Source organism: Pteronotus mesoamericanus, unplaced genomic scaffold, assembly GCF_021234165.1.
Source record: "Pteronotus mesoamericanus isolate MK-2021 breed Mesoamerican mustached bat unplaced genomic scaffold, CSHL_Meso_final scaffold_232, whole genome shotgun sequence".
NCBI lineage: Eukaryota > Metazoa > Chordata > Mammalia > Chiroptera > Mormoopidae > Pteronotus > Pteronotus mesoamericanus.
Genome location: NW_026555311.1, coordinates 6,050,378 through 6,062,423, shown reverse-complemented (window position 1 = coordinate 6,062,423; position 12,046 = coordinate 6,050,378). Strand labels below are relative to the sequence as shown.

The 12,046-nt window shown below is 36.9% G+C and overlaps 1 protein-coding gene across 1 annotated transcript in view; it reads right to left on the bottom strand.

The window, feature by feature from the left end:
* Positions 1 to 12,046, bottom strand: part of COL25A1 (collagen type XXV alpha 1 chain) — a 481,906-nt gene that overhangs the window by 62,749 nt on the left and 407,111 nt on the right. The window contains exons 13-15 of the mRNA XM_054591568.1: positions 10,789 to 10,842; positions 8,841 to 8,867; positions 6,299 to 6,343 (exon numbers count right to left, since the gene is read on the bottom strand). Coding sequence (XP_054447543.1) covers positions 6,299 to 6,343; positions 8,841 to 8,867; positions 10,789 to 10,842 — 126 coding nt within the window. The remainder of the gene's footprint in view (positions 1 to 6,298; positions 6,344 to 8,840; positions 8,868 to 10,788; positions 10,843 to 12,046) is intronic.

The window sequence follows — 12,046 nt, the reverse complement described above, 5'->3', positions numbered from 1 at the left end:
GCCCTTGTCCCCCTCCCTTGATTCTTTCCCCCGTCCCCTCTTCCTATGGCTGACACCTTCTCTTTCTCCGGATCTTGGCTGAAGTGGCTTTGCCTCAAATAACCCTTCCCCGACCAACCAACTTAGACCCATGCCCCTCACACACACACACACACTGCACTATGCAGTATAGCTTGCTTTGTAATTATGCATTTATTTATGTTTTCTGCCTATTCTTTGTGGGTCCGTCCATGAGACAATCAGATTGTGTCTGTTTTTTTCAGTGCCTGGCCCATAGTATATGCTTGATACATATATGGTGAATGAACAAATCTCAAAAAGAATGTCTTAAGCAAGTCAGAAGTCAAAAATAAAAATAAAAAAAAAAACCTTTAGGAAGAAAAAAAAGCTTAGGAAGGAGAAGGAAATAATAAATAAGCTTATTGAAAAAAATTTATGTATATGTGTGTTTCTTTGACATCTGTAATTACTATCATCCAAGGAAAAATAAAACATGATGAAATATAAAGAAGACCCAAAATATTATAGAATGACACTTATTTCTCTTCCTAATCATTCATAATCAATTGAGTTCCATATAGGAAGTGAAATAAATATGGCTAACAAAATAATACCTATATCTATTTCTACTAAATATAAATCTGAAAGCCATCGACACCAATGAATCAGGTTTGCAAGACTTTGCACAAGACCTTTGTCTTAATAAAAGCAATTTTGACTTGGCTAAGTCTCTTCTTTCATATCATTTATACCTCACAAAACTCCCAGGATTTAGGTCAGATATGACTATTTTCATCTACTAGATGAGGAAATGGAAGCAACTACAGGCTAAGTGAACTTTGGACTTTGTAGATTCTTTTGTCATAAGAAAAGAATTATTTGTTTATTTTATTTTGACAACAGGACATAAAGGTTGTAGTAAATTTGTAAATGAAGGAAGCTGCTTGTATTAACTATAGTTGAAAAATATTTATTCAGTGTTTTAACAGAGAGTGGCTAGTTAATCCACTAATGAGAATAAAGACTAGATTTAGTTCTCTTTGAAAGTAGATGGAAAAAAGAAAATTTCCTGAAATGCTTATTTATTTGTGCAAATTGGAGCAGCTTCATTTGATGGACAACTATGAGTGATATTTTAATTCTCTTCTTAAAAAATTAGGACTGTGAAATCTCAAAGAATTTTTTGAAACTTTAAGTGGAAAAGCAACTGCTGGGAGACATTCATAAGTTAAACATATTAAAGGATAATGCTACTAGTAGTGGAAATAAAAGTCAGTGTTTATAATCCGCATTCTGCAAACAATGAAAATGAATACAGGATTAAAGTTGGAAAAAATGCCACAGTGTCTTAAATATACTCTCAGCTTTATAAATCAGTTGGTTGGGAAATAAAAGTTTTCACAGGACAAATCATAAATGCGGAAAATACTTTGAGAAGATACCTGAGGTGAATAAGTCTTACTTGACTATTTATCATTTAAGCACAGAGAGTTCCATTTTTAGTTGTGATCATTTTCAAACACAAAACTTGGTATATAATTATACGACAAAGTCTGTCTGGAAAAACCCAGCCATTGTTAACATAATGAGAATGGTTTGCATGCCATCCATGTAACCTGGCAGCCAAGGAGAGTGGACTGGAATGCACACACATGAACAATGATGCCTTCACTGTACTAGTCAGTGGGGGCGGTAGATGCCCTTGAGTGAACATGTGTACTGTGTGGCCGTGGCATTCAAAATGACTGAACAAGTAGAGCAATGGATCTGCATCAAATTTTGCATTAAGCTTGAATATTCCTTTGCAGAAACTATTAGGGTGATTCAGAAGGCTGCACCTATGAGCACCTGGTGATTGGCAGTTTCATCACAACGTGCCCACTCATCCATCGCGCCAGATGCAGAGTTTTTGGCAAAACATCAAATCACTCAGGTGACTCAGTCCCCCCTACAGGATAGATTTGGCACCTTCGACTTTTGGCTTTTCCCCAAACTAAAATCACCTTTGAAAGGGAAGAGATTTCAGACCATTGAGATTCAAGAAAATATGACGGGCAGTGGATGGTGATTAGGAAACCTGTGTGAGGTCCAAAGGTGCCTGCTTTGAAGGGGACTGGGATGTCATTGTCCTATGTACGATGTTTCTTATATCTTGAATCTTCTTCAATAAATGTTTCTATTTTTCATATTATATGGCTGGATACCTTCTGGACAGGCCTTTTATGCATGTGTTAATGAAGTCTATGTGGATATATAAAGTGAATGTGGCCATATTTCTATCATTCATTAATTTATTCAGTAAGTATTTATTGACTGCCAGCCATATTCTGAATGCAGGGATGCTAGGGGCTATAAGGCGAGAGTAAACAATGTAGCTGTAATCCACACCCTTGTCCTGCGCTTATGATAATCATTTACTTATACATGTATACAAAAATATCACTGACTGAAAGCATGACTGATACTTTCTTTTCATTAAAAAAACCCTGGGATATGGCCCTGGTTGGTGTGACTCAGTGGATTGAGTGCCGGCCTGCGAACCAAAGGCTCACCGGTTTGATTCCCAGTCAGGGCACAAGCCTGGCTTGTGGGCCAGGTCCTCAGTTGGGGGTGCTCGAGAGGCAACCACACACTGATGTTCCTTTATCTCTCTACCTCTCTTCCCTTCTCTCTAAAAATAAATAAATAAATAAAATCTCTAAAAAAGATACCTGGGACATGAAGAGATTCTCATGTTTTGGAAATTCTGTGTCATTGTATATACACAGAAGACATGATAAGCAAATGCATGGTACAGGAAGGAGTTATATCATTCAGTGAAAATGAGAGTTGAAAGTAAAAAGAAAAAAATTTAACGATTGTTCATTCAATAAATATCTTTATGTTCCAGGAACTTGGACTGGTGCTAGAAATAGAACAGTTTGGTATCATATAGTTATTTGCTTTCTCTTTTTCAGTGAGTTGGATGTCCAATTCACAAAGAATTATAATAAATTGTAATACAGGCTATGAAAGGGATCATGAGGAGGGCTGTGGGAGCACACAGTAGGCAATGTAACCAATTCAGGGGAGACTGAAAGGCTGCTCCGGGGAAATGACATAAAATCAGGTCTCAGCTCCTAAAGAATAGGATTAGAAGGTGGATGTGGGCAGAGCAAGAGTGTCCTGAGCTAAAGGAATCATATGTATAAGTTAGAGAGGACTCTGCATTGACTGGGGTGAAAGCACCCACTGAGATAGCCCTTCATGTGCGATTTTAAGATAAGAAGACAATTTGCTTGGTGGTTCCAAATATGGCTGTGGTTTCTGCAAAGGCTCAGAGGTTGTAAATCAAAGGTGTTCTGTAGCCATAAACTAAGAAGGCAGTATATTTACAGGAATGAAGATGGGGGAGCAAAGAAAATGAAGGCACAGACAAGTAAACCAAAAAAGTGAAGGTGAAGCTTCTGAATCAACAGACAAAACTATAAACAAAAAAGTGGCATGTCCAAGCCGACTGTGCTGCACAGACATCTACTTTCAAGGGGAGGGGGTGGGGAACAGATAAGAAATCCATTTCTACATTTGTCGGTGCAGTCAACAGCCCAAAGAGCAGGACATAACCCTTCCATAGTGACTCCACACATGATTGAAACCAGTTTCTGGAGGGCCATTCTTAGACCTAGCGTGCACAGCTTTCACTGGCCACGGAGAAGCCCAGCCCAGTGGTTTTTACAGTTGCACAGTGTTTCCAGATGACCAGTCTGGAAAGGCTTAGATTGCTTTACCATTCAAAGGCACTGAGTTGGATCAAAAGGAAAAAAAATCCTATTAAATTGGATCAGTCAATGATGTAATTTTTACTACATCAATGGCAGAAAAGGAGCATTTTTTGATTTTACATTTCAAACTTGGTAAATGATGAATTAGTTTCACATACTAAACTCAAAGGCCATGAGAAGAGCATTTCCAACATGCTGGAAACAAATTATGTGACAGAAGCAGGAAATGTTTTTAAAAACACATCCAAAATTATATTCCAATTACAGCATTCTCGGGAATGAATGCTACAGGTCAGATTACATATTATACGTTACAGATTCCTATTTACAATTCCCTGTTTAGGCCATTGAAAGTTTATAGAAATGATTTCCGTTTTAACTGAAGCATTTCTTGTACTTAATTTCAGTTGACTAATAAAACTTTTTGATAAAAAAGGAAAACAACGAACCTAGTTGATTTCAATTTCCATGTGGTAAGAAAGCTAACATTTATTGAGAGTTTACTATGTGTGAGTCAGTATGGTAAATGATTTGCATTAATATAAAAAATAAGAACAGTATTCCTTTGAGATGAACTTGGTCTTGTAAAAGAAAAAAGGTGCTTTACTATTGGAAAATTAAATTTTAAAAATGTGTGATTAAAGAAACAATTATTGGCCTACAGTCCAAAAATGAAGCTTTAAAATACATCTTCTGAAGCATAAAATTCTCTACATAAGTTCACATAGGCGTAGTTCAGACTCGGTGTATATCTATATATATATATCTATATATATACCTACATCTACATCTATATCTTATTTAAAGAAAGTGCTCTCAGTTGAGAGCACTTTCTTTCAGCAGGGGTGGGCAACTATGGCCCATGGGCCAAATCAGCTACCCACTGTTTCTGTGTTGCCCACAAGCTAAGAGGCTTTTATATTTTACATGGTTAAAAAAATCAACCATAATATTTCATGATGCATGAAAGTTACACAAAATTAAAACTTCAGCACCCCAAAATAAAGGTTGATAGCACACAGTCATACTCATTTGTGTGCAGATAGTCTATGGGTGCTGTCACTTTATAACCACCGAGTTGAGTAGTTGTGATAGAGACCACAGGGTCCACAATGCCTAGTATTTAGTGTCTAGCCCTTTACAAGAAAAGTTTGTTAACTTCTGCTTCTGAGCAAAACAAGAAAAATTAAATATAACATCCAGGTTTATATATATGGGGTTTGACATTTTGACTTCAAGAGTAATCGAGGTATATTGTTCTCATTAGTATTAAACGCATTCATGTCATATTTGATTTCAGCGTGATACTTAAATTTGATAGGCAACTAGAATGGGTCTAGAGCAGTGGCTCTCAACGAGGGGTAATTTTGTTCTTCAGGGAACATTTGGTGATATCTTGAGACGGGTTTGGTTGTCACAACTCAAGGGTGCCACTGGCATATAGTAGGACAGTCCCCACAACAATGACCTTAACCTATGTGTCAATAGTGCTGAGGTTGGGAAACCTGGTCTACAAGAAACTGACAGTCCACCCAATCACCTGACTGCTCCTTGAATACAAACACAGTTGCTACTTGGCAACATTAATTCATTCCTACTACCATGCCATATTTATATTAATATTTATAAGAAGGAGAAAGATAAAATTGCTCTTTATTTTATGGGTATTTTTTTATGACTAACAATTATCCATCTGTACTATAATAATCTTCAAAGTGGAATATCCTTATTCTGAACTGTAAGCTTAAATGAATAATTCAGTTTTTTCATTACTCAATTACTTAGGTTGATTTAAATTAAAATATGACTGACTATTCTATTTTCAGTTTCTTAAAAGATCTTCTTCATTCTTAACAGATAGCATAAGTGAAATAAAATATCCTTCTTGTGTCAGAGACATCTGTAAGTATGAACCAAAGCAAGAGCTCTCATGATAGATCTGGGGGAAAAAAAGAGAGGAGGCAGGAAGATGAGCCAGTCAACCATTGTAATATAAATAATGGGGTAAAAGATCAAAAATAATGACAGAACAAAGGCTGACAAAATATTCAGATTTAGTAGATTTCAAGTTGAGGCAAATCTTCAAGAATGTATTAGAGACATTAAAGCAACATTTACTTATAAACTTCTAAATCTCACCCCAATCCTCTGATGTGTTCTCTCCTAACATTGGGACAAATAGAATCACTTTAGAAAGTCCATTGTTACATCTCTGCATATAAAGGTTGTATGCCATTTACACATGAATAAGTGTTTTTATCCCTTGAAAGGCATATCACTGGAAACCTACCTACACATTTTCTAAAATTTGTAACATGCCATTTTATGTTTAAAGTAATTAAATTTGTCACTAGGAGGTTGTGGAATAATCACCTTTTATAAATTAAATGTTTTCTCAACTTGCAGAATTATCTCTTTTCTTGTCAAATAAAGATACTATCATTCACTTAACCTCTCTCAAAATCTCCCATTTTCATGTACACAGAACACTATTTCTTGCTCACGCACATACCCTTTCATTTTTCATAACATGGTACCTTTTCGCCGGTGTCACCTTTGGGGCCACTCTCGCCAGCATCGCCCTAAGAGGGGAAAAAGAGATACACATAAATTATATTGGTCACATTACGTAAAGAGTATTTTCCATTATTTTAAGTTTTCTTTCATAAGCACTATATTCAAAATCCGATGCAAGTGTTCTATAGAGCTAATGTTCTTTTCCTCGACCAGCTGCCTGATATCACCAGTCCAAATATATTTTATTACAATGAACATGGCTGAACAGGTTTAAACTACTCCATGATATTAATGGAAAGCAGCAATAATGGAATAACTCCATGATATTAATGGAAAACCTAAGAGATTGTGCTGTCACTTAAAGCCTCCCTATCTCTCTCTCTTTTTGCCTCTGCTCAGAGCTCCACTGTAACAAAGACCTTCTCCTGACCGTTCCCTCAATATGCCACGTGCCTGACCACCTCTGGGTCCATCCCTGCCGCCTGGACCCCTGACTCCTCCTTTCCCTTTGATCTGTGTATAGTCTACTTGAGTCTTCGGGCCCATCTCAAATCTCCAGGGCCTCCAGCCCTCAAAACCTGTGCCCTAGATATTTATCTGTACCTACATGTTTTGCATGTGTGAAATAAATGTTTTATGTTTTATTAGAAACCTGCTTTTTAAAAATCATACATTGGGGAGTTTACGTTTCCTTGGTTATTTTTGAGATTTCCTACGCCTATTCCCTTAATAACATCTCCTTTCTCCCACAAAGCAATGCATTAGGAAAAAAGTCATTTGTTTATTACCCATGCTTTGCCTCCTTAAATTCTGAATTCTTTTAAGTCTCATAGCATGTTATGGTGAAAACATCCCTGATTTGGAGCCAGAGAACCCAAGCACAGCTCCAGCACCTATTGGGCAAATGAAATTTTCTTTGCATCCTATTTTTTATGTGTAACAAAAGGGCAAGAATACTTTCTGGGGTCATAAGAAATAAACAATATATTGAGTGTAAAGCAACTAGGACAGTATCTGACACGTAAGCTGTTAATGATAGTTGTTAGCAACAGCAGTGCGTTATTGTTCTTATATTCCCCGACCTGCAAGGCCCTTCTGTCTACTTTCATAAGAGGTCACTTTTCACTCCCTTAAAAATTTCCTTAAGATAAGAGAGGAACTATTGATAATTGTTTTCCTGAGAGAAGGAGAAGGGTGAGGGAGGACGACGTTCTCTTCTTCCTCCCTGTTTTCTCCTCTTGTTTCGTAAGCATGAAGCCAGCCTGAGGCCTTTGTCTCCGGCCACGGACACCCCGCAGCAGCCCCGGAGCCGGAGCCCTGAGCGGCTTTATCTGAGGAGCGCGGATGGTGCTGGCACTGCCCCTTTTCCCTCCTTAGTGTCTACACAAAAGAGTCATCTGGTGACTAATTAATTTCAAGTTAATTACCATGAACTGGTTGGATGCCAAGTAAAAGTACGGATAATCTGTTATGAGGGACCTTTGATAGGAACTTGGCAGCACACTTTTTTTTTAATTGCTTGGAAATTCATTTATTAAAAAACAAAGTACCAACTTTCTTGTGTTCTACCTTATGCCAATTGTCTACATGGAGATCATAGTGGTCCAGGAAAGATATTTTTTTGTGTGTAGAGCTATCATGATGTTATTAATAAACAACTACTCTGCTGATGAATTAAAAAAAATATAATAAAGCTTTAAAAAAACAAAGGAAAGAGCCTCTCTTATTAGGAAAACTGGCTCAGAGTGGTCATGAAACAAAGGGTCTGACTGCCCTTTTGGTTTGCTCTCCTTCCATTTAGATAAATGCCTTTTTTTTTTTCATTTTACAATGTCCATACATACAGTTACATTCAATAAGTTTGCTGGATCTTCAGATGTACTTCTTTGGGATTAGAAGTGATAATATTGATTTGTCAGAAAGATCAGATCACTTATGAAGAACATTATGTAGTATCTTGGAAGTTTCCTATGCAAACAGTGCATTTCTTAAATACTATTCAATAGCATGAGAACCAGGAAAATTAGCACTAGGGAATGCACTGAAAGCCTAAAAGTAATCAGGACATGCCCAAAGGTAGTAAGGAAGGACAGCTAAGAGAAATTTAACATATGGCTCTCTTCTTTTTTTGTTTCTCATTTTGGCTTTTATGGGAATTCTTTGTGGGCAACTCGCAGTATATTCACTGCAGTAAACATCTGTATCTCTTTAACTTAGTGACCTAAGAAGCGGCAGAGAGATGTGGATGCTTAGAAAAGTACTGGAGTGGCATCAGCCAGCAGGGAGAGCAGAAATTCTGCAGGCCTGGGGATTTTGGAAGCCATTTAAAATCCAGACACAGAATGTTTAAATTTGTTCCTTTTCCTTCCATTTCTTTAAACTTTAAAAAAAAAACCTTATTTCTATACATAAGAATCACACCATTTTCTCCTTCCACTAATTAAGTTTGGGGGGAAAAAAACAGTGGTAATTATGTCTATATATCTATATCTACATCTGTCTATCTGTTCATACCTATATACAGTTCTTTGGGGGAAAAATCATAGGGAGAATAATTCTCACCTTTTCTCCTCGTTCTCCAGGCTCCCCCTGGGCAAAAGAATAAAGATTGAGTGACATATTAAATTATAAAACACCTAATTAAACAATACCAAATAAAATCAGGTATTGACCATAGTAGATAAATCATGTGATCTTTTGGGGGGGCAATATATTGTTGATATAAAAACAAATGGTCAGATGAGTTTCCTGTAGAATGGGATATGGATATCAATATCAAATATAATCATAATTCTTTGCTTTTAGGGGATTAAAGAAAGATATTTGAAATTATCATCCTTAAACTGGCTTTCAGGGCTCTAAGCAGAACAATGTGGTAGCAATTTAACGTCTTGGGCGGTTTCTTAGTCTAGGACTTTGTATTCTGCCCCAACTCAGAATCAGTAAGGTGGGCTAGCACATGCTTCATGAAGCTGTTATCCAACGCAGCCCCTGGAGCATGGGTTATTTCAGAGGCTCAGAGTTCCCACGCACTTCCCCAGTTTGTCTTCCCCTAACACGACTGTAAACACAGTCCTGAACTTGGACCCCTTCACAATCTCATGAACTCTCTTTAACCTACTGGTACCAGCATGTTCCAAATCAGGTGTATTTTGGAAGGCATTGGAACCTTCAGCAAAAGCACTAGAATGGCAGAATCAAAGTGAGTTTAGGAAATGTCTTTACTCAAAATAATGACCCAGTCAGTATGAGGACTAAAATGAAAAACTGTGCTCTGAAATGGATCTCATTTTCACTTTACCCAGGACTGGACAAGGGAAAGAGTGGGAGGGTTCCAAAGTAAATTATACACATTACAATAATATTTCCTTTATAAAAAGCACGAGTAAGTGTTGCCATGAGATCAACTGCTGAAAAAATGTTTTAAGGTGCGTATTGTGTGTTTAAAAATTATCACCCACTCTAGAAGTCAGTTTGGAGGCAAGACTCTTTTCATTCGCTGGAAGGCGGCCTGACCCTTTGGCTTTCTGAATTTCTGGCTAATTTTCAGTGCTCAACATCCATCCTGAGGGTCGCTAGGCAACAGAAGAATAGCACTAAGAATGTGCATTAAGCATTAACTCCTATCATTTGGCCTTTTAGCGTGGAACAGGAGAGGGAAACAACAGGAGCATGGCTGTAGTACCAGGAGGAATATTTTCTTTCCTCTCCTACAGGACAAAAGACAGGTCTACACATTTTAGGTCCATCCTAGGCGCCTGTCAATAGCAATGTGATCTGTAAAATCAGCTGACAGGCATCTGTGGGTATGGATAAACGCCAGCACAGCTGACAGGATTAGACGTTAGTTTTGTACTTCAAGGGATATTCACTCATCAAAGGATTTGGGATTTGTCTGCCTGTTTGGTTTAAACTAAACTGTCACCAATCTTTTTATATTTAACAGATTCGTTTGTTCTTCAAGAAACAAAGAAAACTTGCAATCCAAAAGAAATAATCTTCATTACATTTTTTCTCTGTTTAGTAATTGACTACATCCATTTTTACATTGCAAACATGGCACATCTTTATTCTGCTCTTTATCTCATTAACCGCTTATGTTGTATGAGTGCTATAGGTGATAGCCAAATCTTGAGGAAAAGCCATAGTGGCACTGTGAACATCATCTTTAGTAGGTTGTGTGAATATTATGCAAGTTTTAGACAATATGGACGTGGCCTACATTTTAATACACCCATATTAAGTGGCAAGTGACAACAGTCACATTTGAAATATGGGCTTTCTCATGTTTAAGTATCCCAGAATGTAGGTTTTAGACAATCATATCCTGCATTTGTAATGCTAACAAGAAACACAAACATAGTTTATTCATTAGTCACAAAGTTTGGTACTGAAGCATATTATACTGTTGATAAAAAATTCTACCCAGGTAAAATCAGTGGAATATTTTTAAAAATTGTAATAGCTCCAGTTTCATGAAATGATTCTGCTTGGTTTTATTTGTACTAACCTTTGGTCCTGGTGTTCCATTCTGCCCTACTGCTCCAGGCACCCCAGGCTCACCCTCAAAATAAAAAACAGATATGGCTAAATAAAATAGACAAAATCAGTACATTACATAGATCATTAGAAGATACAGCCATCAATACGGCTCTAAAAGTAGATGAAAAGTAATATCTACCACTGTAAATACAAGTTAGCTTGTTTGATTCAAAATTCCATGTGCTAGGCACCAAGGATAAAGCAGGGCTAATTTCCTTTGTGCAGTCTTTTCTCCATGAAGAAAGCTGAAACGACTTATCAATATGAAATGAGCATCTACCATGGTATATTGTAGGCAACAAATATTGCTGCCTGAGAAAAAGACATCTGAAAACATAAGACTCTCTTGGCAGAGAACTTTTAGGTGATTCATTGACTTAGGAAAATAGAGACTAAATCATTATGTTATTAAACTTAATCAAATGAGCGTTTCCAAATCTAAATCTTGAAGAGCATACACATCTATTTAATTCATTTAGACACATTTGACACAAAAGTAAAAAGTAAAAATGGCTTTGTTTTCTCTTTCCAATTTCACTGTAAAACTAATTAGAATTAACCATTCAGACGGTGGCTCTTGTGGCCATATTGAGAGAGAAGCATTTGGGAAAAAGACAACGGCTATAATGTTAGAAAGCATTCCATTTCAGAAAGCTTACCAGTCTTTCTAGACTCTGAACCAGCAATTGTTTCCCAAGGAGAAGTACCTTGAAAGGCCCAGAAGCAAAGGAGAGATACTCTGGCTCTCAATGCTTCCATATGGCTCCAACTTAACAGCAATTAGAATTTCATTTTCATTTAAAAACATTCCCAAGGCTCTTAACTATGTGCTCCAGCTATTGGACAACTTTCTTCTCCTGCTGATGGTAGTAAAATTCCTTCTTAGTTGATTTTAAAAAACAGATTTTATTATTAGGTTAGTTTTAGGTTCACAGCAAACTTAGAAGATTTTTGAGCATGTTTTATAAGTCACTTGGAAGGCAGGAATTGTGCCATTTTAATACTTGTGCTCTCAGAAAAAAATATACATAAACAGGTACATGTATAAAAATACGTGTACTAATAACATTTTAAGTGCCAGGAACTTTACATTCATTAACTCAATTATCAAAATTTCTATGAGGTAAGTACTATCTTTAGCTCTACTTAACAGATGAAGAAATTAAGGTACAGAATGGTTAAATAATTTTTTCAGATTTACACAGCTCCAGCCAAGATTTGAACTC